At 36.9% G+C, this 27,680-nt stretch overlaps 1 protein-coding gene and 1 long non-coding RNA gene across 4 annotated transcripts; one reads left to right on the forward strand and one right to left on the reverse strand.

Moving 5' to 3' along the window:
- Nucleotides 1-1,205: 1,205 nt before the first annotated feature.
- On the forward strand, nt 1,206-9,745 carry LOC113303154. 3 transcript variants are annotated; one of them, XM_026552170.1, is made up of 8 exons: nt 1,206-1,431; nt 1,582-2,829; nt 3,936-5,283; nt 5,479-5,758; nt 6,587-6,694; nt 6,785-7,063; nt 8,045-8,188; nt 9,012-9,745. In XM_026552170.1, exons 2-8 carry the CDS (start codon nt 1,716-1,718, stop codon nt 9,198-9,200), a joined length of 3,462 nt encoding a protein of 1,153 aa, XP_026407955.1. In that variant the 5' UTR covers nt 1,206-1,431; nt 1,582-1,715; the 3' UTR covers nt 9,201-9,745. The 3 variants fall into 3 exon arrangements, with proteins under 3 accessions (XP_026407955.1, XP_026407954.1, XP_026407956.1); XM_026552171.1 differs by having other exon boundaries at nt 1,207-2,829; nt 3,936-4,850; nt 4,986-5,283; XM_026552169.1 differs by having other exon boundaries at nt 1,206-2,829.
- A 4,248-nt stretch (nt 9,746-13,993) lies between these two features.
- Nucleotides 13,994-16,216, reverse strand: LOC113303156. The gene is made up of 2 exons (XR_003337322.1): nt 15,713-16,216; nt 13,994-14,427 (listed from the first exon to the last, which is right to left on the reverse strand). It is a non-coding gene; the product is annotated as an uncharacterized LOC113303156 (long non-coding RNA).
- Nucleotides 16,217-27,680: the final 11,464 nt, after the last annotated feature.

Raw genomic sequence — 27,680 nt, forward strand, 5'->3', positions numbered from 1 at the left:
TCCAATAGCCATAGATCTTCATAAGATTACAGATCTACGTCATTTTGGTGTTAATTACCCTTGAATATATTTGGAACGACTGAGTGAACTGACATAAACTCCTTAAAAGGCTATATGAAATTGAATAATCACCAAATTAGGGATTATACTTTATTTAGATAATAATAATTACTATATATACAAAAATTCGTCCCGAATCTTTAGAGATATATAACTAAAATATGGGCTGAAAACTTTATTGATTAAATTTAAACTCAAAATATTTTATGATTTAAAAGAATAATGGATAATAAAGAGATTAAAAAAACGGTTATACAAAGCAAACATCGTGAGAAGCAATTTTCCAAAGGACTTTTATTTGAAGAACAACATAAAATGCTCCACTTGAGAACATATTTGCTAAAGTACCTTCATTATTTTCTAAGTTTTTGCAAGTACCCGACAGTTAGGAATTCCCGTTATGGCCCACAATATTGGTCATTTTCTCGTTTACAAATTTAATATATTAAGAGACATTGAAATACCATGAATGTGAATTTACACTGATGCCCACAAATTTTTTCCTCCACTTAGGAGCTTCTACAATATTTACTATATTCGTCGAGCCCAACTTTGAAACGCTACACTGTTTCCAGGTTTGTACATCATTTTTCAGAAAGGTTAACCATTTGCAAGTGGTATGAGGTTTTTGGGTGACCAGGAATCAACCTTTTATTAGATTTTCAGGATCAACGAGCCCAAAATCATCACATTGTTTCAGGTTTAGCGAGTCCGATTCAGGATCATTACGCTGCTTACAAGATTGTCGAATCTTTTATTTCCGTTACCTGTGAGATACGGGTATCTGAGTTCAACTCAGTCAGTTCGTAGTTTTTTAAGATTTTTCCACGTGACATAACTACCACCTACCATTTAACTGGCCGTTCACCGTTTTATAAGAAGAAAAATTGGACAATAGTGTCATTTTATAAAAATGGAAAGGATATTTTATAGATTATATTTTGAAATGAATATTTTTATAAAATTGCCCCTTTTGTTTCCATGATTTTCGTTTTTTGAAGCAATAACAATAATTTGAAATTATTTTCTATTTATTAGAAGGATATATTTATCAAAAAAAGAAAAAGAAGAATGCTTTCGTGATATTTTAAATTCTAACGACAATGTTAGTATTTTTTAATATAAATTGCCTCTAGGAAAATAAAATGCAGGCCCAAACGATAAAAAGGAAGAGAGAGAAAGCAAACGATGCGAATGTATACTGTTGTTCCTTTTCTTCATTTTTTCCCCTTTCGTTTTATTTTTCTTTGATGGCGATGGAATCTACAGACGAAGAGACTCAACAGTACACTCTCTGCCAGCACAAAACCCTCTGATTATCTATTGAGATTTCCTCTTTCTCGTCTCTTTCATTCCAACTATTGGTGATCTGTAAGTTTATTTTTTCATTTATTATTCACATTCAAATCAATCCATCCATTAGAGTATTTCATCTTCTTCTTCCCATAACTAGGGTTTATCTATTGATTTATCGTAAATTTCTGATTCTATTTGTTTGTTGACTCGATATTTTGGATCTAGCACCTAGGGATTTGTATATTTTTCAAGTTTAGAAAGGGTTTAAAAAGTTAGGGTTTGAAGTGGACGACTATATTCATCGACTTCAGGTAGACTGGAATTGTAAGTGCAGCGTTGTTGAGTACAAGTAGTTGAAAATGGGGGAAAATTTAGATGTCATTTTAGATTTCCTGCGAAGAAATCGATTTACTAGGGCTGAAGCTGCTTTGCTTGGGGAACTTACAAACCGTAGTGATTCTAAAGGATCCCTTCACAACCCTAACTCAGAGGAAAGGAACTCTGCTGCTTATCCATTGGACGAAGACAAGGAGGAAAAGAGAGTGATGAAAAGAACTGGTTCTCGAAATAATGACGAAGTTTCTAAAGAACTGATTATTAAGGAGATAGAGTATGGTGGAGGAGCTAGTAAAAATGGTTCTGAAAGTAAATGGAAAACTACTTTTGCTGGGGAAAGAAATAAACCTAACGAATCAATTGAGAAAAGTTTACAAGGTTCTGAAGGTACTTCAGAAGATCGATACTCCTGGAAACTAAGTCCCACTAATGGTCCCATTGATCTGCTTCAGAAGGATAGTGTCAATACCGTGAATAAGTTTTCAGAGCTCCAAATAACTGAACAATCCAAATACTTGGCAGTAATTGATAGTCAGTCAAGTGACCAGAAAGTATTGTGGCAAGGTAGCTCAAGCAAACCTGATCTTGAATTGAAGCGTGAACAGAGTAAAGGTAGTAATCGTAAGAAAGTCGACCAAGGATCTAAGACTGATAATCTAACAGAAAACCCATGGTCAAAAACTGACGAAATTACAAAGTCTTCTTCGGATCAGTGGAAGGAGTGTTCTGTCAAGACCGTTTTTCCCTTTCCCAAGGTAGATTCTTTGGCAAATTATGATACTATTATTAGTTCTGGTGATATTAGGAAGGAAGGGAAGAGGAAATTGGAAAACAATGATATTAGAATGGCAATCAAGGAGGAGGTGGATGAAATCGGAAGATCGCTGTTCTTCAGAAATACTCAAGGAGGTTTGGAAGATAAGAGTATTGGTACCTTAGATTTAACACTTATGACCGAGCATCACAAGGAAGAGTTGCCGAGGTTGCCACCTGTTAAACTGAAGTCCGAAGATAAGCCAGTAAATGTACATTGGGAAGAAAAATTTGATCGACAACCGAAGTTCAGCAGTGCAGATAATACCTTTATGATTGGGTCTTTTCTGGATGTTCCAGTTGGGCAAGAAATTAACTCTTCAGGTATGGTCAGCTTTAACCTTTTGGTGCTTGAAATAACTGTTATTTTCTTGTACCTTGTGTAGTTTTTCCATAAGCACTGTATTGCATATGTCAATTTCAGAGTGCAAAGAGAGTTAGAAATAAAACTGACCTCGGGTTCTCTTTAAATGTTATATTCTGGATTCAGCAACACGTTAGTTGTCATTTGCCACTAGAGAAAAGGAAACAATAAGTTAATCCTGGTGGAGATCCATCACTAGGAAGTTTGCAAGCCTCTGAACGCTGAAAGGAAGTGTTAACAAAAAGGGAACTTCAGTTCTTATGACATAAACGCTGTAGACTATGCAGGACTTGGCAGGGAGTTGAAAGATAGAATCATATTGGCTGACAGATATGAAATTCCTATTTTCTAACTATTCTTGTGCCACTCCTTCATAAGATCTTTTCCCTGTTTATCGGCCTGGATCCAAACTTAGTAACACTGTTGAGGCCTAGAAACTCAAATCTACAATCTCCATTGTTATTCTTTCTTTCCATGAAATAAATATGCTTTATGATTCACCACATGCCGCTTAAATCATTCGGCAATATGACCACTGCTGTATCTTAATCTTCAGTTTCCCGAATGGAAAAGCTTTTCTTAATTAAACAGGTGTGCAGGCTCTAATCCTGTCATTCTTGCTGTCAAGATGGTGGTAACTTAGGTGACTTGAATTGTTAATTCATATTTAACAGGACTTAATATGTTTTACTTGTAAAGGACTTCATTACAAATGACTAAACATCACAAAGTATTGGTTTTGACTTTTTAAATTTAATTTTTTACTCATTTCCATATTTTAATAAAATGGTAGGCTTTTGAACAAGAAGTAGAGTCAAATTTTTTAGGGATGATGTATTAAACGGTTGAAGAGACATGAAATTAAAGAAAATAACGATGTCTTAACAGAGACGTTGAAAATGGTTGTGAACCTTGCTCAATTTGGAGGTCATACAAAACTGTCTGTTGGAAGGGGACGTTTTTAATCTGTAGACAAGATCACGGAGTAATTCGTAACAATATACCGTATTCTCTTCAATATTTGTTGTACGGGTTATTTACATTTATTTGTAAATGATAATGACAGGTGGAAAGAGAACTGTTGGGACCAGCTGGTTGTCTGTAAGTCAGGGCATTGCTGAGGATACTTCTGATTTGGTTTCCGGTTTCGCAACTGTTGGTGATGGGTTGAGTGATATGATTGACTATCCTAATGAATATTGGGACTCTGATGAATACGACGATGATGAAGACGTTGGGTACATGAGACAGCCTATTGAGGATGAAACCTGGTTTCTGGCTCATGAGATTGATTATCCGAGTGACAATGAAAAGGGAATTGGGCATGGCAGCATTCCAGATCCACAAGAACTTCGTCCAAGCAAAGAGGAGGACGATGACCAATCATTTGCCGAGGAAGATTCTTACTTCTCCGGCGAGCAATATTTCCAAGCTAAAAATATTGAGCAGGTTGCTGCTCCAAATGATCCCATGGGAAATTCCATGGCTAAAACATATAGAAGGAATAATGAACATGATTTAATAGCTCAATATGATGGTCAACTTATGGATGAAGAAGAACTGAATTTGATGAGGGCAGAACCTGTTTGGCAGGGATTTGTTACTCAAACTAATGAACTTGTCATTTTGGGGAATGGGAGAGGTCGGGATGAGTGTGAAAGGCCTGGGCCTGATGACCTTTGTATTGAGGAAGATCAGCATGGCTCAGTTAGGTCAATTGGTGTGGGGATTAGTAGTGATGTTGCTGATATTGGCAGTGAAGTACGTGAAAGTTTGGTTGGAGAAAGCAGCGAAGGCGACCTGGAATATTTTCATGAGCATGATATTGGTATCAGTGGATCTAGGCAATATCAGCCAGACACAGAAAAAAAGTATCTTGATAGATTAAAAAGAGATAAAGGGAGGACAGCTAAAGAAAATTCTTATAAATATATTACGGGACATGAAAAGGGCAGTCATACATTTGGAACGAATACCGAAGGTGGGTTTTCTTTTCCACCACCATTGAGATCTGGAGATTTGTTACAGGGAGAGCTCTCTAAATCTCCTTGGTCAAACAAGTGTAAAATGGTTACTAGAGATAAAACAAATGATTGTGATAATGGTTTGATTGCAGCAACTGATGATGTGCTTCCCACATGGAGACGCAAGAGCACCACTTCTTCACCTGTCAAAAGCCTGGGGGATGAAAATAATAATGACGTACTATCAAGAAACTCCACGGATTCTACAGTGTCGAATGATGTTGAAAGAGAGGGCATGATCAAAGGTGAAGAAGAAGCTAGAGAAGAGGATCCAGGGACTACTTTGGAAGATGAAGAAGCAGCAGCTGTGCAAGAGCAAGTTAGACAGATAAAAGCTCAGGAGGAGGAATTCGAAACCTTCAATCTCAAGGTCGTGCATAGGAAAAACAGGCATGTATATCTGAATTTCCCTTACTTTGTTAAAGTACATTCTATTCTCCCAGTTTGACTGGTCTCTTCTTTATGCCATACAGTTCTTCATTACTGAGGGTCTATGGCTGCAAGTCTAACGGACTCACCACTTCTCTTAATCATTACCTATATGGTTTAACTGAATGAATGTTCTTGTTTTGTTTTCTGCTTCAGAACTGGGTTCGAGGAGGATAAAAATTTCCATGTTGTTCTAAACTCAGTTATTGCTGGGCGTTACCATGTTACGGAATATCTTGGATCAGCTGCTTTTAGCAAAGCTATTCAAGCACATGATTTGCACACAGGCATGGATGTTTGTGTGAAAATCATAAAGAACAACAAAGATTTTTTCGATCAGAGCCTTGATGAAATAAAGCTTCTCAAGTTTGTTAACAAGAATGATCCTGGTGACAAGTACCATCTTCTCCGTTTGTATGATTACTTCTATTATCGGGTAACTTGATGTCTACATATCGTCCTCTTCCTACCCATGAGTGCTTTAAATCTTTAATTTTTTTTTGTCCATTACGTGCTTCTTTCTTTTCCTTTTCTGTCTTTTCCTAGAAATACTTCCATGTTTAGCATTCTTTTTCACCATTTGAACGTCTCCTTCATACGCTTATTCATGCATTACTTGGTTAAAGTTAAACTGTATGTGATGTCTGAGTCCTTAGTAAAAACTCCCTAACAATGCTGTTACAAGTGAACGGGGGGTAGGGATATTGGGAGCTTGTCACACTTTGCCCAATTATCTCTTCCCTCTTAATTTGTCACATCAGTTGGACAACGTATATATCAGGAACATTTGGGCCATATTATTTGCGTTTTAATGCGTCGCCTGGTGTAATTTACTATTTACTGCCATCAGATGCATACTTTTAAGTATGACCTTTCTGTTTCTTTTCTACCATGTTTTTTGAGTGTGAACTGTGAACAACCTACCCCCATTAGTCCACTGAAATTACTGTTAAAAAAATAATCCTTCAGTAGTAGTTGAATAGCGGATTCTTCCTGGTTCTGGACAACAAATTCTTCTTGGTGTCCTGGTCTTTACATGCTGATCATACTTCGCTTTGTGATCAATTTTATTACTTTGCTGCTCACGGTTTTATTTCTGGAGTTACTTATGTAGCACTTTTAACAGACTCATTTTCTGGGGGCTCCATTGTGAATACATTGTCGTGGTATATGTTAATGTCTTTTCAATTGCACGGGAAGCATTCTTTTTTCTTTAATAAACTAAGCATTCTGTTTTTAAATTGCTATTCTTGTATGCGTGCAGGAGCATCTATTGATTGTATGTGAACTTCTCAAGGCAAATTTGTATGAGTTTCACAAGTTCAATAGAGAATCTGGAGGAGAGGTTTACTTTACTATGCCTAGGTTACAGGTTTGTTTGGGTCCAGTCCCCCTGAAGTTGAAGCCTTCTATGTGGTAAGTTTTGAATGTGGTATTGACATTATTAATTTGCTTTATGCAGTCAATTACGATTCAGTGTTTGGAGGCACTTCAATTTTTGCACGGTCTTGGACTTATTCATTGTGATTTGAAGCCTGAAAATATATTGGTGAAGAGCTACAGTAGGTGCGAGATAAAGGTCATCGATTTGGGAAGTAGTTGCTTCCAAACCGATCATCTTTGCTCGTATGTGCAGTCTAGGTCTTACCGTGCACCAGAGGTTATCATGGGACTTCCGTATGATAAAAAAATCGATATCTGGTCTCTTGGCTGTATCTTGGCAGAACTGTGTACTGGAAATGTAAGTAAAATACTGAGCCTATTCCTATCTTCTTTTTAAAATATTTTTATCTTGTGATTTCATGTTTTCTTGTTATACTTATAGCTTATGTATAAAAATAAAAAATAAAATGGATAATTGTGAAACAGTATTCTTTTTAAAATACTTTTGTCTTGTGATTTCATGTTTCTTCTTGTGATACTTATAGCTTGTGTATAAAAATAAAAAATAAAATGGATAATTGTGAAACAGTACTTTTAAAACACTCACTATCTGTTTCTTTTAAGTCCTTGTTTTACTAATATTGACAAGAGTTATAACTATTGCAGAGTTTTATGTTTTATCATTCGGTACCAAAATTTTGTTGAGTAAAAATATGTTTATCAGTCTTTGACTTAAGCCTTTGTCATAGTTTAGGTGTACAGTGATTAAAGATTCTAGATTAAACTATGTCCCTTTTATGGAAGCAGCTGATTTATTGGACCAGGACCATTTTTTTTTTCCATCAAAGTTGATAGGTTTTCTTTGACACTTCATTATTATTTCTGTTTCCCATTGAGTCGTTGGTGCGCTCAGACATTTCTCTATCCATTCCGGGCAAAATCAAGCTATAGGCTTTAGTGCGTTTGTTTTTACAAGTCACTGTACCTTGTGCAAAGCACAAAGTTCTGCAAAAGAAGAAGACAAAAAGACCTTTAAAGTCCCGGCTGTTACTTTTTTTTTTCTTTGATGAGTTTCAAGCCAGTATTGACATTTATATGTTACTAGTTCCACATGTTACTGTAGTCTTATTATATACTTCTGTATTAAACAAGTGTGTGGGTGAGTAAAGCGATCTTTTGGGTTTTACCCTTGAAATCTTTTTTAAACCATCTCAAGGGAGTTATTGTTTACCTCATTCAGTATTTTGATTGCTGGTTTAGCTTATGCGTCTGCTATAATGCATCTTTTGTATTGGTAGATTCGTGAATAGATGGTTTAAAGTACTATTTTATTGTGCAGGTTCTGTTTCAAAACGATTCTCCTGCAACACTACTTGCACGTGTGATTGGAATAATAGGTCCCATTGAACAAGGCATGCTTGCCAAGGGACGGGATACATACAAATATTTCACGAAAAATCACATGCTTTATGAACGGAATCAGGTAGCTGTTTGTAGCAGTACTCTCATCTCACACATTTTCTGTAGCTTTTATTCTTTATTTTGCTTTGACCAGCTGCAGATCAACATCTACAGTATGTATGCTCTTAGGCTTGGGCTTCCCGTGTCAAGTCTGAGAGTTTTACTAATATTTTTCTGCTTGCTTTTGTTTATCTATGTTCTCGTATTTTTTGCATTTTTTTTCTTCTAAAGTTTGTCATAGGCGCTACGTGAGTGTGGTATCATGGAAACAGGACTTCCAATTCTTGCAGTCATCTTAATTTGCTGTTTTTTTTATATATAATGTGCTAGTCATTGCTTAGGTGTTGTCTCATGCTACTGCACTCATCTTTCAAGAACATAAGCTTTTAAAATGTCCTTTTTTAAGTTGTTACTACTCCATGATCTCAGCTTGGCTATGTGAGTTATTCCACATTGACTCTGCAATCACAAATGTTCAGACTTTTAGCCTAGTATTAGATGTTCTGTTGTCTACATATAAAGCAACCATAGGGTAATCCTTATTTTATGATCCAACCTGGTCAAGGCGGTGACATGTATATTTATCTTCTCTCTCTCTCTCATTTCATTAACCATTTCCTTGAGTCAGCAATACACTACCATGGTATCCTATCTATGCTGCTGCATGTGTGATGCAGACTATAGTTCTATTTGTTACAAGAAAAAAGAGTGTAAAAGTGGATGGGTCTGTAAGTTACTTAGGTTGTTCCCAAGCTTTTGTATATTCTCCATGTAATACATAGAAATGCTAGAACTTTGTTTTGTTGCCATTTTTTGCTTATGATCTGTTGCGCTATCTTCCTCAGGAAACCAACAGGTTAGAATATCTGATACCTAAAAAATCATCTCTGCGGCATCGGTTGCCAATGGGTGATCAAGGTTTCGTAGATTTTGTTGCTCATCTCCTTGAAGTAAACCCAAAGAAGCGGCCAACTGCCTCCGAAGCTCTGAAGCATCCATGGCTCTCCTATCCGTACGAACCCATCTCATCTTGAATGGCCATAAGCGTTCCTAGTGAAGGAATTGACATTTTACAGTGTGCCCTTGAATGGGTAGGATTGGGTGCTTTGATGAGGAATCAAAATTGGCGGTCATGGATAATCATTAGCAAAGCAACAAAAGAAGTTGGGGAACAAGTCTGCATTCTCAATCGTTTAACTTGTCAAATGGAAAGATGTATTTACTTTTGTTGATGGTCTTGATATCCCTCTACCTGCACCCAAATTACCAAGCTGTAACTTATTTCACCTCTAAGCTGTATCCTCGTATGCACAGGAACCTTTTACAGTTTTATGGTTTGCCTGATGCTTGTCCTGGTGGGGTAGGGATTCTTAATCCTGTTGTATATCTGATTGTGATTATTAAGTAGGCACCTTGCAATTCCTTGCTTATCGAAACTTTTGGTTGGTTTTAGACAATTGAAACTCTCGATTTTTTGAGCAAGGATTTGATTGTAGTCTGTAGGGATAAAACAGTTCATTTGTGACCTTCATGTATTTTTGTATTTTACAGGGTGATTCTGCCATTTTATTTTTTTCGGGATACTTTATATTTTTGTGCCATTTATTTTAGGGAGAGCACTTTCCGGTCTAGGATGAGCTCCTAGAAAACGTACTTGGCAACGCCAATTTGCATTTGTTTTACAGTTTCTTTCCTTCTATCTGCTCAGCACAAATTGTAACAGAGAAACAAATTAACATTACCAAAAATTTCGTTTGGGGTACTTTCGTTGACCTGGTGGAAAAGCCCACCAGGCTGAGCAGGCCAGTCAAAAACGCTTATTTTGAGGCCCGGAATCTGCTCGAAGCCCGTTCTACTATTAGGCTAAACAGGCTACCAACTTTTTGTACTTTTGAATAGGGGTGAGCATGGGCCGGTATAGACCGATTTTCACCTCATCCGCATCCAATCCAATTTGCTACGGCTTTTAAATTTGGCATCCGCATCCAATCCAACATCCAACGGATGAACGGATTGAGTGCGGATAATCCAATGGATTTGTGTTAGTTAAAATTCATAATGAAAAAATAAAACCAATATAGATGACTTCTTATAGAACCTACACATTTTATATATATATATAAATATAGAAGTGCCATGAACAACTCTCCAAGCAAACGCCTTAAAAATTCCAAACTATCTATATATTTATAGAAACTATATAAATATCCTTAATCTAACGGATATGGATGTCCAACGGATTTTCAAAGTTGCATCCGGGCCCAATCCGTAATCCATTGGATTTCAAAAATCTCATCCCCGCCCAATCCATTAGCGAACGGTTCGGGCATCCATCGGCAAAAATACGGTTGGTCCCGGTTAAATCCGCAGATTACGGATAAAATGCTCACCCCTACTTTTGAATTGTGAAACCTACACTCACACCCATTTTTCAAATCTTTTCCACTATCAAACCCACCGTCCCAAAAATTCACGGGCGCACCCATTTGTTTAGAAAAAATTATTAGGAAACTCATTTTTTTTAATTAGAAAAAGATTCAGGAGAGGCGAGAATAGAAGAAGAAGAAGCTGTTGATTTTGTTTCAAATTCCAACTCTTGATTCGTATCAATTTTCCTCTTGTTCGTTCAATTCAATTCAGTCTGTTTCCCTTTTTTGATTTTAGGTTTTAGTTTTGAATTGGAATTTTAGATTTTAGGCTTTAGATCTCAATTATGATTAGAGAAAGTTTTAAGAAGCAGCAACAAAGGAATTCATCGTATACTCAAAGGTGAATAAGGAGAATAGAAAAGGATGTTGTAGATATGCATTGTAATATGAGGTTTACCCATTTTTCATTAAATCCAAAACTAAGAAGGGATTTTGTAATGAAAGACCACTCTACTCTGTCAAACGCCTTAGAGAGATCTAATTTAAGTGCCAGATATCCTCTCTTTTTTTTCTTCTTTTTTTTTTTTCGCTTTTGAAGTTTTCATTGAGTGGATAAGTTCATGAGCGATTATGATGTTATCTGTGATTTGTCTCCCCGCCAAAAAGGCATATTGATTTGGAGAAATTAATTTGTTGAGAATCGGTTTTCATCTATTCGCCAAGATTTTTAGATTAATTTGTAGACTGTACTGCTTAAACTAATGGGTCTGAAGTCACTCGAAGTTTACGGGGTGGATAATTTCGGTATGAGGGTGATAAAAGAATAATTGAGATATGTATTGAGTGTACCATCTTTAAAAAAAATCCTGGACTGTGTTAATAATGGCAGGCCCAAATGTTTCTCAGTTGGCTTTGAAGAATCTTGGTTGGTAGCCGTCAGGACCCAGGGCGCCCCGTTGGTTCATATTAGATAAGGTGAGCCAAATTTCTTATTTTGTGGGGATTTGTAGTAGAGTATGATTTTCTACTTCGGAGATACAAGGATCAATGATGGTGGAAAAATCAAAGTTGTGATTGCTGATTTGGGAAGTACCAATTTGGGTGAAATGATTGAATATGAGAGAGTTTATTTGATCCTTATCAGACAGCCAAAGACCGGTTGGTTCTCTAAGAGAGTTGTTGGAATTTATTCTTTTTCTATCAGAAGCAGTGGCGTGAAAATATTATGTGTTTTGGTCATGTTCTTTGAAGAATTTATCTCTAGAAAGTTGGTGGTAAAAATCATTTTTAACAGAAATTCAAAGCGATAATTGATAGGAAAATCTCTGGTCTCAAAATTAACAAAAATGCGCCAAACATTTCCCACCTTTTCTTCGCCGACGAATGTTTTCTATTCACAAGAGCCAATTTAGGAGAGGCAAAAAATATGTTAGATATTTTATCCTTATTTGTAGAGATCATCAGTCAAATGATAAACCTCCAAAAATCCAATGTCTATTTTAGTCCTCGGTTACACTCCAAACATGGAAAAATTATAGCAAAAATTCTTAAAGTCCCTTTGATGACTAAAAATGATAGATACCTCGGTATTCCCCTGTTTTTGACAAAATAGAAAGGCAAATTTTGAGCCGCTTCTTCAAAAATACTACTCCACTCTGCAAGGATGGAAATCGAAACTCCTTTCCCAAGCAGGTAGGACAGTCTTAATAAAATCTATTCTGCAAGCTTTCCCAACCTATCAAATGCAAGTGATTGATCTTCCAAAGGATACCTTAGATGAAATGGATCGAATACAGAGAAACTTCTGGTGGAAAAAAAAGGAACAAAAAAGACAGGGAGGGTTAATTAGATCTTGGGCCATCATATGCAATCCTATCTCGCAAGGAGGGCTAGGAATACAAAATCTCCACAAATTAAACATAGCTCTCCTCACCAAACTTGCCAGTCGCCTTATTGCAGATCAAGATAAATTATTAGTCAAACTCCTTAAAGCAAAATACTTTCCAAATTCTTACCCTCTAGAAGCCTCTAGAACCTCAAATTTATCTTGGATATGGACAAGCATACAGAAAGGATTAGACCTAATAAAAGGAAATTTTATCTGGAAAATTAAAGATGATAAATCTGCAAAAATTTGGGAAGACGGATGGATTCCAGATGAGCAAATAATCTCCCAACCAACCAACGCCCAAGACCAGGTCCCAAAATTGGCTTAAGAGTTGATAACATAAGAAAATAAATAGGATAAAAAAAAACTGAACAATTTCTTCAACCCAGGAGACAAAAGGAAAATACAAGCCATATCTCCAAGGATACAGGAACAAGACAAAATAAGAAGGAGACATCATCATTCAGGAAACTTCTCTGCCAAAAACATCTATAACTTCTTAATCAATCAAGTTCAAGATAAAAACACCCCAATCGATTTCCCATGGGGGAAAATTAGGAAAATTTAGGCGATTCCAAAAATCAAATTATTTATTTGGAAATTAATTCAAAAAGCTCTACCTACTTCTGCGAGACTTGGAACCCATAACACAGACATCGATCCTCACTGTCAGATGTGTGATGCACAAGTTAATGAAACAAACAATCATCTTTTTAGATCATGTCCTTTAGCTAGAGCTATCTGGTTTGGGTTCTCGCTTGACGAGCTAAATTCGACAGGAAACAATGACACGATGGATCATTGGATCAAAGGGTGGATTTCGGAAAAAGAATCTCTTAATCTAGTGGAATAAATAGCCACCATTCTTTGGTTCATATGGAAATACAGATGCTCGGTAGTCTTCGAGAAGATTTCTCCTGACCCAATTAAACTGATCGACCAGATAAACATATTTCTGCATTCTATTCCCTCAAAAACATTTCAAAAGGGAATCAACAACCACAAGGTGAAGCCGGTCAATTATAAATGGTCTGACATAAAAACAGATTGGATAATATTTATAGATGCCTCATTTAAAAAAGAAGACTTGTCTATGGGTTATCCTTTTATCCTTTACTCAGTGGACCACGAGTCATTTATGCACATTTCAGCAGGCTCAGAGAAGGCGTCATCGGTTGTTCATGCGGAATCGATAGCCTTGTTAAAGGCAGTCACTTGGTTAAAAGAAAACATTTTTTCAAGCATTTCAATAGTCTCCGATTGCAAAACTCTAGTTGACACTATAAACATGGTGAGCACAAGCTTCTCCTGGCCAGCTGAAAAAACTTTGCAGGAGTCCAAGGTAATTTTGAAAGATCTCTCTCAAGCTCAGGTAAAGTTTATAATACGTAAGCACAATTCAGCTGCAGACTGCTTAGCTAAAGAAGCAAGGATTAAAAACCTTCAACATATGTCTACTACATTGCAAGAAAAAATCCAGAAAACTAGCATTCTCTTTAATGTTTTTGATAACAACGAAATTGTAAATCTTTTGTATCATATTTGCTAGTTAATAAAAAAAAAATTCCCATCAAAAACAAAAAAAGCATAGAATTTATTAAATTACTAAAGGGATATTACATGAGGGTATATAATACCCCAGGATTCATCAATTACAATTAGATTGGTAAGCCATGAATCCACAATAACATGATACTGGAGCAGAATAGCTTTCTTCGGTTCAAAGTTACATCGGTGGCGGATGTTGGTTTCGAAGGTCGAAAGGCCTTCGATCAATGCTTTCCACAAGAAAAGCAATGTTTTTTATCGACACTGCAATGTCCACAGGAATCAGATGGAGGTAGTGGCGTCCGATGCAGTTAATCGAGGTTGTTAGTCATGACTTTGTACCTTGATGTTGCGATGAGCTGTCCGAGTGATATATGTTTGCTCCTTTGCTTTACGGCTTGATCCATAACTTCTGAGACTTTAGCTTTGACTGAGTCTTTAAGTAGAATCTAATCTCTGCACTTGAAGGAAAGAGGCTAGAAATGTTATTACAAAGGTTACTAAAGACTCTCTAAACCAACGATTTCTAATCTCTGCCTTTAGAGGAAGAGGTGCTAAAACTAATAATGTTATTACAAGGTTATTAAACTGTAGTTAAACATAAACTGAATTACAAATGCAAACTAGATTACAAATGATACGATTGAAAGTAAAGGCTAAAACAAAAAGAACTGGAGAATCAATCCAAAAATACATCGATTAAGCTTCTTTTACTAGGTAAGCCGAAGTTCTAATTTATGAGATCTAATAATGAAGTTGTTGCCGAGTGTGCTATTGAGAGTTTTGTTGTGGTTGTTGCAAGTCAAGCAAACAATTAGATTTTCAAGGTAAATTCCTTCATTTGTTGTATGTAGAGAGAAGCCAGTGGTGAGTCCTCGATGATGAAAAAATGTTGCTGAGGTTAAAGCAAGCTTGAAGGGGAGTCACTTTTACTGCCTTCCAATCCAAATGAAATTCTACTTTCCACTGTCAATATGAGTATCAAGATGTAGACATCGAAGAAAGCCCATAATAATACGAGATCCCATAGATACCGCTAAATAATTCCTCTTAAACGAAACAAAAGTTAGCTGATATCAACCGAAGCAGTTGTAACATGTCTACCTCCTAAGAAATCTCATATATATCATTCCATGACCACTGAATTAAGCATTGCTTCTCCGAAAAATTCACGGATCTAAATCACATCAATAAAGTCTCTCCATATATAGATACGGAAACGAAAAAGAACACATGCTAAACTAGAAAAGCCTACATCTGATTGAGAAGAAAAAGAAAGCCCCAAACGTCTGACCACAAGGCAGATATGCCAAATTGAATGCCTTTCAAAGCTCCAATTCATGGAACAAACAAAGAACAAATTGATAAATGGAAACCATCACTATTTTTAACAGAGGACATGGTGCAACAACATGATACTATCTGAAATCAACACACAAAGACTTCAAGGACGCAGGATGTAATCTCAAACACAATAAATACACCAGAAGAAACTTGGCAGAAGAAGGATTATGTTTATGTATTTGAGTTAAGGGTTGAGAAGCATAAGTTTATTTGAAATGGAAGTTATGTGTTTGGGTTAAGGGTTGAGAAGCATAAGTTTATTTGAAATGGAATTATAATCTAAGGTTTAAGTGGATAATATTGAACACATACAACAACACATAAAGAAACGGGTATGAATTGAGGGTTTTATATTTGAAGGCCTCAAATCATGACGATGTTCAAAGAGCATGATTACCTTATTGTAACGAATGGAAGTGATTTCTGTACCAACAGTAAAAATGATAAGGATGTAATCAACTCAGAAACAAGATTAGTATTGAATCCCGAAAACGCAACAACAAATAGGTATACAAGAAGAATAGCCTCCATGATTCAGATCTTCATATCTACCTCCATACCACAACACAAAAACGCAAAGGAAGATGAAATCCCTTGGAATAGATCTATTGATTGAAGCATTAATCAAGGTTAATTAGGCCGGCTAACCAGGAGTTTAGCCGAGATTGAGCGGGTTAGACATGATGAATTTAAGAGTTTGAGATGAAATAAGAAGAAATTCTAATCTACTGAAAATATCAAAAACCAATAAAGCTATAAGATTTGTATTAGTACTGCTCAGATGTATTTAGATCCCTGAAGATCCAAGTAGATCTGAGCAGCTTCGAGCTTTCCCGAAGAGAAAAACTTTAGCTAGATATTTTGGGTAGAGAGAGAGTCGGTCCAACATAAGTCCACACCATCGATCGGATGTACAATAGTTTAACTTAAAGTAATTAATCTTTTAAAATGTATAATAAAAACTAGGGCTCCACATGAGCGGGTATGGACGGGTATAAGCTAAAACCAACCTCGCACCCACAGACTGCGGTTGTTTTTTTTCATAACCAATCCCGCACCCACAAACAGCGGGCGGGTTTTGTTACTCGCCCGCTACGGGTTGGACGGGTATGGGTTTAAACGGGTTTAAACCCGCTTTATATTCAAGTATTTAGAGTAACTTTTATTCTCCTTGATTAAGTGAGAAAAAAAAACCAAAACCCCCAAAATATTCATATCTAGGAAGTTCACAGATGAAGATTAAGTGTTGAATCTGTTGATTTTTCGATTGTTGTCGATTTCTGGTGAAGATTCGAAGTTGTTGTTGTCGATTTCTGGTGAAGATTTCTGGTAATTGTCGTTCGTAGGTGAAGAAGAAGAACTGAGGAGGAAGAAGAGGAGAGGCCGAACAGAGAAAAGAGTGTAGAAAGTGAATGAGGGTTATCAGTTATCCTATCTACTAGTATTAGGGTTTCATAATGGACGAGTAGGATTAGTTTTATCTAATGGTATATAATCTGCGGGTTTTTTGGACGGGTATGGGCGGGTATTAGCTTAAACCAACCTCGCACCCACAGACAGCGGGTTTTTTTTTTTCATAACCAACCACGCACCCACAACGGGCGGGTATGGATTAAAAACACACGGATTTAGCGGGTACGGGTGGGTTTGGGTATCGTGGGTGGGTCTTGTGCAGCCCTAATAAAAACGGAAATATAACTGGTTTAGTTTCAGTTGGAACTTGGAGACCGAACGCATAATAGTTTAAAACAATTTTGAGTAACTAATCTTCTAAATGTATAATAAAAATGAAAATAATTTTTTTAATCCAAATTATAACATAGACACGTAACAATTTACTTTAACATATGATTAAAATTCTTAAAAAAAATTGTACGGGTACCAGGTCGGGTTATTTGGACAGGTACAAGGCCAAATTATTAAAATTTAGGGAAAATCTGAGCTCATCCATTTAAGCTAATCAGGACATACGACCCATACACAGGTTGTTACATGTTATAGGCTCCTATGGGTACAGGCAGGCTCGGACGGATATAGATAGACCGAGTATTTTCGGGCATTATTTACAGCCCTAACCCATTTCCATGTGAATATTGGTGTTCATGTAGTTTATGGTTAGTTTTTGGTTTTGCAGAGTTTTTTTTTTTTTTTTTTTTTTTTTTTTTTTTTTTTTTTTTTTTTTTTTTTTTTTTTTTTTTTTTTTTTTTTTTTTTTTATCTTTGTGGTGTTTGTCATGACTCTTTTTGTTCAGTGGAACCAAATTAACTTTACTAACAAACAGAAAAGAGTTCCAATCAAGCACAAACTTAGAATTACATAAATATTCTCCACAACTCCAGTCGAGAATATGCTATAAAGGGTTATTGATTTTTTATCTTAATTTTTACAGAAAATGGGATATTTATCCAAAAAGGTACTTTTCCTGGGTCAAATGTACGGGTAAACATTCCACCTGGGTCAAATGGACAGAGAATTTTTTAATTGAAACGGATGCAACTACCATTTTGTAACTGCCACGTCCACCAAAACCACACCATGTTCTCCCTCTCTCTTCAACAAAACCACCAACATCCTTTATCTTCATCTTCTCACAAACCAGATGAGAACCAAATTCCTCCACCGTCTCCCCACACCCAAAACTACCAGAAACTAGTTTCATCCATCGTCTCCTAACAATCATCATTATCAGAAATCGTTTCCCTCCACCGTCTCCTGACAATCATCGCTACCAGAAATCGTTTTCCTCCACTGTCTCTTAACAATCATCACTACCAGAAATCAGTTTCATCAACCGTTTGCTCAACATCAACACCGTCATAAAATTGGTTTCATTCACCATTTGCAAACACCATCAACACTATAGCATGAGAGGTTTCTAGCATATTCTAATAATTAGGGTTTCAATCATTTCAGTGTATTTGAAGAGTTAGGGTTTCAATTGATCCACATAATATCTCCTAAAACTAGTAAGTTTTCAAACCCTAACTCTGTTTTGTTCTTATTTTAAGAATTGCATGATTAATTTGTTGAATTGGTTGTTCTTATTTTCATTTCAGTAGATTAATGTGTTGAATTGCTTGTTTTATTTTCATTTCAATTAGTATGTTTTAGATGAAATTGGTTTGCATCTGGTTATTTAAGTATTTTCAATGTTATGAATGAAATTGGTTGAAGTGAATTTGGGTGAATTTGGTTTTCATCTGGGTATCTGAATTGTTTCAGCAGGTTTAAAGCATGATGGAACTGGTTTCATCCAGTGTTAATCTGCATTGTATATTGTTTCAGCAGATTAAAACTGGATGAAAACAGTTATATCTAGTTTCTTCTAATGAATCAATAGCATTATTATTTATATGAATTGTTTGCTCCTTAGGAATAAAGGATGTAACTGAGACGAAATTAGTATGGGTATAACTGAGCATAGATAAAATGTGACAAGCCACATACCCTCATATGGGACTGTACATAGATGAAACTTGTTTCCTTTTGTATTTTCATCTAGCTCTAATATAGAATGTAAATTTAATCTGAGTGTATATTGTTTCAGCAGACCAAAACTAGATGAAAACAGTTTCATCCAGGTTAAAATTTGCAGTGTAAATTCGTTATTATAATGTTTGGATTGTGTAGATGGTGGATTTTCAACAAAGGGAAAAATCGTAAAATCATGATGCATGTTTCTGACACGGCTTTCAGACAAGCGACAATTCATATTTTACGAAGCCACGGTGAATATGTCTTTCGAAAAGCCTCCACTAGCTGAGCGTTCGATCCCTGGCATTTCGTCGTGCCCTCTATGTAGAATAACATAATTGGGCGGTTCTCCGTAGATTGAGAGCAATAACGCCTTCAGGACGTCGGTGATACTCACTGTTCCCTGACTACATGAGAGAGGTCGTGTATAGATCCAGACGGTACTCCATAAGATTGACAGCAATAATGTCTTCAGGACATCGACAACACTCGCTGATTCACTGACTATATGCAAGAGATTAAATTATATCGTGACATTCACCACTGAATTCCTAGAAGATAATATATCCTATCTCATTACTCTTATTTCATGATCGAAATGGTAATAGATAAATGTATTACTCCGATTTCATGATCGAATCCACGGCTGATCTCATGAAATGGTAATAGACATTACTCTGATTTCATGGTCGAACCCACAGCTGGTCTCATGAAATGGTAATATCACTATTTATTTTATTACTCTAATTCCATGGTCGAATCCACGATCCCATGGAATGGTAATACCTATTTTATTATTCTGAATTCATGTTCGAATCTACAAATGATCCTATGAATTGATAATAAAAAACTGCTCACTTTTATTACTCAGTTTCATGAATCATTCTCCACTGAATTTCATAAATTAGTAATAAATACTTAACAATTGGGCATCTGGACTACCACTGAATAAGCTCCTTTAAATAAAGCAAGTGTACTCGACAATGATGCACAAACGAGTACCCAAATGCGCGAACGCGGATCTAAAATATGGACAAATGAGGAATCTCGCACAAAACAGGAGAGAGAAAATAATAATATTAAATAATGGAGAAGCGCCCTTGGGCCGGGCCCATGCTTTCTCCATTATTTTTCCTTATTTTTGTTGTTTTCATAAACTCATGAAGACTCCTCCATCTCAGCAACTTTCCTTGTTTGAGAAAAACTCATGGTTTCTCCATATTTTTTGGTTTCCCCAATTTTGTGTAGTTTCACGAAAAATAATAATAAAAAATAGGGAAAGGTGTTGCGGGACCGGGAAACATATCCGGCCATGCCCTAGCCGTGGCCGGTCCCACACCTTGCAATCCCTAATCTTTCATAAATTGTTATTTTTTTCATCTTGTGAAACTCCCCAGTTTTAGCAAAAATCATGGTTTCTCCATATTTTCTCAAATATTGCACAAACCATGAAAAAGCCAAAAGTCAACATGGTCACACGACCGACTAGGCTACTCACAAAAAATATATTAAAATATTATTACTTTAATATTCACAAAATATTGATCAAACGAGCATACTTGCTCATTTGAGCAAAATCGAGGATTTCAGGCAAAGATCGAACTCTTTTGAAAATCTGAAATATTGCTCAAACGCACATCAGAAAATGCTGAAACTCTCATAACTGGGACAAGGGTATTATGGAGACACAGGCATGCTCCCTTGACCGACCAAGGGCGGCTCTAAGGCTTGCAACAAGCCGATCCCACACGTTTTCACACTTTTGACCTAATTTGTGCAATCGCTCATATTGGGTCCAAACTCTTCACAACTAACTCAGAGTTTGCGCAAACGCCCATCAGCGGTCCCATGACCACCAAGGGCCGGTCTCATGCCACCTTGGTCGGTCCCTCACTTTTCTATAATTAGGTTTTTATCACCTAATGCTCAATCGAGCACTATTTCAATAAATGATGAAACCAACATTTAATCGTCATTCTTTCACCAACGGTCAACCCAGGACCTTGGTGTACGCTCACTCGAGCAATTGGGCATAACATGGACGTCCATAGTCCCATGTGGTCGGTCCCTCCCTCGCTCATGACCTATTTTCAGTAATTCGTCAACTAATGAGCAATTGCTCAAAATTAGGGTTTTCGAACAAACACTCAACAAATCATCATTCTGAGCAAGTTCAAACACTAAATAAATTTATGTTGATCCAACAAACAACACGCTGATTAATTATATAATATTCGGTAATCTATCAATATTTTAATTAATATTTTATTGGGTCACGTCACCAATAAATAAATAATTCGTCGAATTGAGCAATACTTTCTCAATTGATCGAATATTGATCCAACTATCAATATTCAATAATTTATCAGTAATTCGTCGAATTGAGCAATACTTGCTCAGTTGCTTGAATATTGATCCAACTATCAATATTCAGTAATTTATCATAATTTCGTCGAATTGAGTATAACTTGCTCAGTTGCTCGAATATTGATCCAACTATCAATATTCAGTAATTTATCATAACTCGTCGAATCGAGCAATACTTGCTCAGTTGCTCGAATAATCCACATATATTCAGTAACTCATCAATATTCAACAACTCGTTAAATTTACAATATTCGCTCAGACGAGCAATATTAACATTCATGAATCGCTGAGCATTCGTCAATCATCCTCGATTCAACAAAACCTAGACTCAATGTCTAATCAGTCAACAACTGACTAATTAATACACGTCTATCATGCAGACTCCACGATTCGTGAGATGTCAATCACGTCAAATTGGGGGATATCAATTAGGGTTTTGGTCTGGCGTCCTACAACACGTGGATTCATCCACAACGAGAAATGTGAGTAAGTCGTGTCAACGGTTGAAGGAGTTAGCAAAGTAGTGGGTGAATGATCAACCAATTCTCCGCACAATCTGGAACTGGTTTCACCACGATCTCCCACTTTCCCACTCTTTCACTCAAAAACCGTCCCACTTACAGGGATCAAGGTGTTCACGACTCTGAAAATATAAATAAGTCTCTGAATCCATGATTGAGGACAACGAATGATGACTATCATCAACAATTGTCGACATAGAATTTCTCGAGCAATTACTCTCAGGAATTCATCAATCTACAGAACTTATTCGAACTCAACAGTTCATCATTATTGCAGAAACCTTCAACACATCTACAATCCTTGATCATCATTGATTCCACATAATTCTCAGATTCCTTCCTACAGATCAACCCATCTCCCTCTTTGCGACCGAATTGACTCTGGAACGGCCATTGACTTGGTTTAGGCCGGAGTCCTACAAATTGATCTCTCGAATCTAAGCACTCCCTTTACAGTGCATTTGTGTGAGGTTGAACAGTTTGGTCGGTTCGAGGAATCTCCATCGCACGGTGATTCCCTCATTTCCTAAAAAACTAGCAAACCTTTTTTCCCCATCCATAGATTGTTATACTAAAACTAGTTTGTACGAATCTCCTTATATATTCTAGATACTGCGTAAATTCATTCATCTTGTATCTGAGTCACAGTTTTTTTTCTTCGAACCATGTTAATATGTGCTTGTTTATGTGAGCGGTTAATGCCATTATTGTTGTCTCATCAAAGCCGAGTCTGTGTTTCATCTAGCTCTAATATATAGGATGTAACTGGGTTTCATTTGATACATGCAGAAACTGGTTTTCATCTAGCTTTAAATATAGGATGTAACTGAGTTTCATCCAGATTTAAAATATGATTTAACTGGTTTCGATTCAAATTGTTGCAGGAAGCAATAGCAAGAAGAGTAAGAAGAGTGTTGGTGCTGAAAGAAGAACCAAGAATAAGCATGATGTGAACGTGGGTGGTGAATCAAGCACAAGGAATGTGGATGATGTGGATGCCTAAATGGATGAAGACAAGTCAGAGAAAAAAGGAAGGGAAGAAAACGTTCCGATCAAACATGAAACCGACAGTTGATTTGCTAGGTTCACTAGTATTTACTGAAATACAAGAGGTTGTATTAAGGAAGACTAAATTTTAGAACTTTATTGAGGAGATCAAAGAAGGAAATGTGGGAAAGGTCGAATGTAGCAAAGCTCCAAGGGCGTTAGAGTTCATCATAAGAAGTTTTGACCCGAACGAGTTGATAAACATATTTTTGTGTCTAATTTGTCTAGGGCTGCACAAACCCGACTCAACCCACCGACCCAACCCACACCCGCCTGAAATTACCCACACCCGACCCAACCCACCTAGGAGCGGGTCGATTATGGGTCACAACATCAAAACCCATAGTATTGTGGGTCGACTATGGGTCAAAGCTTCCCTCACCCGACCCAACCCACCCACCCACCTAAATATTTCTTAGTTAATATTAACCCTTAGATTACCTATCCTAGATGAATCACAGCCGTTGAAGTAGTGATATATAATGCCTAAACCTAAATCGCTAACTTCACTTCAGTCTTCACTTCTTCAATCACTTCCTTGAATAGTCTTTTATCTTTTGAGCTTCGAACAATTGAACTCATTTCTTGTAATTTGTATGCACTTTGCAACTTTGCACCAACTTCTTACTTCTCTGGATTATAATTATCATTTGTTTACACTTGACTTGGGGTCAGTTCTTTAATTGTCATCTGTAAGAGTTTTAGGTAAGTCTGTAACTTTTTTTTTTTGATGCAATGTAACTGTAATGTGTATTTTACGGTGGGTAACCCACTACCCACCCGACCCAACCCATTGTAATGTGGGTCGGGTGAAAATCGACCCATTGTTATGTTGGGTTGGTTGTGGGTGACAGCTTCTGCTACCCACCATCAGTGGGTTGGGTGGTGGGTGAGGCCAAACCCGACCCAAACCGACCCATGTGCAGCCCTAAATTTGTCCTCAATGTCCGTATTGTCGGAACTCTATTTTTGTACTAATATTGTGTTTTTATGTATTTTTAGGAAATAAACATTTTTGGAAAATTCGGCTCGAAAAGTTGATTTTGGCACCCGGAGGACAAGTGTTATTCGGACTCTCGCTTTTGGATAAGGGGTAACCTAATTACTAAGGGGCACCCCCGGGTCACCCCCAAGACAGCTGCTATTCGCACCCCTACTCTGGATAGGGGGATACCAGTTTCTTCCCCATTTGAAACGATTTTGGCGGGAAATTTCTAAACAGTTCTGGAAGAATTTCGATCGTCAAAATGAAGGGGTTATGGGTCGATTCAATGGCTGAAATTTGGTATAGAGATGTGATATAGGTTAAGGAACATAGTATGGGTGACATGATCGATCAAATTTGGCTGGAATTTTCGGTATGATTCACACACCCAAAACAGAGCACGTGTACTGTAACACGAGCAAAATTGAAGTTCTTGTGTGCATGGGGGAGTTCTGCTGGCGTTGGAAGAGTGTTGAGGCGTGAATAAGTTGAATTGGAGCGTGCTGGACCAGAGAAAACGCGTGAAAAGCTAAAACAGGAAAGAAAATATCCGAAAATATTTTCTTTCACTGCCGAGGATTTGTGGAGTTATGGAGGAGATTCGATGCATGCTTCGGGTTTAAATAGAGTCCTTGGAGGTCAGAGAAAGGTGGTCGAGAGTCTGGGGGGCTGAGGAGAGCCAGAGAAGAAGAAATTCGAGTTTTCCCAAACTCGGTTTCTGCTGCTTCTGCTGCTGATGAATATGCAGAACACGAAGAACGGACCTGCAACACGAAGAACACGAAAAACTATAAATCATTTTGGCGCCGCCGACGCGGATTTGTGCTTAGGTAGAATTTTTAGGTTTTTATTATTTTTCGTTTACTATTATTTGTTCCTTTTTACGTTTCTTTTTGTGTCTTTGATTTACAGGATCGAAGTGGAATACTAAGGACTTGGGAACAAAAAGCTTAAAGCTAAAAGAGAAAAAAAAAAAAGACATAATTTTTTTTTTTTAGGATTTGTAAATAGTCTTTATTTTTCATAATTTTTGTAATTTTTGGACTTTTTATTTGGACTTTATTCTGGACAATTGGACTTTATTCTTTTTTTTAACCCTACGGAAGGGTATTAATAAAAAAAAATAAAAAAATTATATAATTGTGTGCAGGGAAGGACGACGATTACTATATCGTCTCGGCCCCTCGGGTTCGTACATGACATAGGAGTCGTGGCCCGAGTCGACTTCAACGGTTCATCCCCCGTCTGGTACGGGAGGTAAGTCCATCGAAACACTCGCGAATCTCCTGTAAGCGAGTTACTGTATTCCTTAAGGTGATTCATTGATTGAGGACGAATTTGGAATGTTTTTAAATTCCTAGTAAAGGGAAAGGCCTGGCTAATACAAGATAAGGGTTCGGATTTCATCACCGCTCCTTTCTTGCCCGCCTTAGGAAAACGAAACCTAACGCGAACCCAAGCTTTAAAATTTGGAATAGAACGAGACCGATATGGTAACGAGCTTAATAGGAAACTCGTTCGAAAAATATTGGTTCCTCTTTAAGCACACTTCAAAGTTCATGATGGTTTTTGTGAGTTGAATGCGTGACTGTGCTGCCTTGTGATATCGGTGAGGCCTTGGGTATCAAAGCTCCACTGAGCTTCCCTCGCCTCAATTCAACTTACTTTGACTCGGATTGATTCCAGAGGGGTTTTCTCAATTTGCAACGAATTCCCTTTCGAAAGATAGAAGCTGGTCTAGAAACAATCTAAGTGGAGCCATCATGCTTTTTGTTTGCTATATTTTATAGGTTTGATTTGGTCGAGTCAGCCTTGTTTGTGATTGTGTAGAATTCCCTTGCAATTAAGAATGTCGAACTGGTTGATAGAAGCCAATACAATGATTATCGACCTGATTTTGAATATGGACATCATCCTTTTTATGACCATGTTGGGAATAGTGGTTGGGAACGCCATCCTTTGGAAGGATATGTGTCATACCCTGGTGAGCCCAATTACTATCCACACATGCATCAGTCTTACGAGCAAGAAGATTATAGTACTAGTTCTTCGTCTCTAGAGGATACAATCAAACTATTGAAAAGTAGTCCTTTTTATGATCCCTCTGTTCCTATTCCTCCTTTAGAAGAGTCCCTCAGGAAGTTAGCTGAGTCGACGCGTAAGTTAGCTGAGATGAATAGTATAATTATAGACGAAAGAACTACAACAATGAGTGAATCTTCTTTAGAATACCACCTCAAGCGGATAGCTGAGACGAACGAAAAAATTGCTCGAAATTACTTGAATTGCCAATATAGTGTATCCAATAATACCCTTGAGAATAAAGATAGTTATTTACATAATCAAGATAACAAGGTTAGAATTGGTAGCACTACTTGTTTTGATGAGGTTCGATCTTTTTCATGTTATGATGATGAGGATAGTAGTAATGAAGAAATTTATAGGCATAGTAATGAGGAATCTGTTACTCCCAATGAGATTTATAATGATAATATTATTTCTAGTTCAAATCCAAATAATTTTAATAATTATTCACCTATTCAAAAGGACGAGGATTTGACTAGAGATAAAACCGTTTTAGATGAGGATTACGAAGCCGATAATGGTTTAGAGGAACGAGTTTATTCTGAGAATATTGTTTTAGAGTCTAGCGATTTAGAAATACTAGTCTTAGACGAAGAACATGAACTCGTAGAGATTTTAAATATGAGTGAGGATGCATCACCTGAGTATAATTTACAAGAAGCAATTGACCATTTTCAGGATTCTGATGATCTAGAAATTAGGGAAATTGTAGCTAGTCTATCTAGAGACACCCAAAATTCTAAGTTTGGGGGTGGTTATCATCCATGTGCTTTCACTCTTAGAAAGGTCCCTCACTTGGGACTTGACATATGTGCCTCAACCATTTTACAAGATTACCTTCATACTCGTTTTCCCGAACCTAATGATGTCCAGGAAGAAGTTCAGTCGTTAGAAACCCATCCTCTGGTTGATGTGTTTTGCCCAGGCTATGATCCCCAGATTGACTTTGTTTTCCCACCAAATAGTTTTCTTCCAACTGTGGGAACGTTTATATTCCAAATGTGTCGAATATTAAGTTGTGAGACTAAACCTAAATGTTTTAGGAAATTAGAATCGACACATTTTCTTAAGAATGACCACTACTCTCATTTTGGTCAATTATGTAAGTCAAATCTTATTGACTTAGAGGATCCTCAGTTATTTAGGTTATTATTCTGCGCTTCTAAGATCATATTTGAGTTTTTCCAGACTCTAGGACCTAATGATTCGGATCCCACCTATGAAGAAACGCATCCAATGAAAATTTTCTATTTAGACCCTTTCATAGAACCTGAACCTGAACCACAATTAGATATAAATTTCTTAATCAGGAAACTAAGTAAGGGCATGCTAGTCTTGTTCACTTTCTTGGTTCATTGCAGTTTCCTTTGGTCAGCTCTATTTAGTTTTGAAGACCCACAGTTATTTCGACTGTTATTTTATGGTTCGAGGTGACTAATCCTTTCCTAAGTCTGGATGAAGACTTTAAACTTAGCACTTCTTGGGAGGTATCCCATGCTCATGCAACACGGTAATATCTTTCCTTAACTCTTCCGCTTCAAATGGTAACAATTTCTCCTTGTTCATGCTTTTAGTTTCATCTTTAGAACATTGAGGACAATGTTAGATTTAAGTTTGGGGGTATGGGAGAAACTTTTTAGTTGCAATAAATAAACTCCAGAGCCTAGAAATTTATGCGTATTAAGGTTTGCACTAACCAATCTAAGTGGGTGGGAACATCTTGGTTATAGGAGTTGAGGAACCAATCTGATTAGATGGAAACATCGAAAGAGTCTATTCATAAAAGCACAGAGCTCAGGTGTTAGAAATAACATGATAGTTGCACCATATCTCGTTGAGTCCTTTTCATTTCTTTTTTATTTTTTTATTTTAAACTATGTTTCTCT

This window comes from Papaver somniferum, chromosome 8, assembly GCF_003573695.1.
Source record: "Papaver somniferum cultivar HN1 chromosome 8, ASM357369v1, whole genome shotgun sequence".
NCBI classification, from domain to species: Eukaryota; Viridiplantae; Streptophyta; class Magnoliopsida; order Ranunculales; family Papaveraceae; genus Papaver; species Papaver somniferum.

Coding starts and splice junctions, on each gene's coding strand:
- LOC113303154 (XM_026552169.1), top strand. CDS start 1,716: ATGGGGGAAAATTTAGATGTCATTTTAGATTTCCTGCGAAGAAATCGA. Junction 2,830..3,935: donor GCAAGAAATTAACTCTTCAG/GTATGGTCAGCT, acceptor TGATAATGACAG/GTGGAAAGAGAACTGTTGGG. Junction 6,695..6,784: donor TTACTATGCCTAGGTTACAG/GTTTGTTTGGGT, acceptor TGCTTTATGCAG/TCAATTACGATTCAGTGTTT.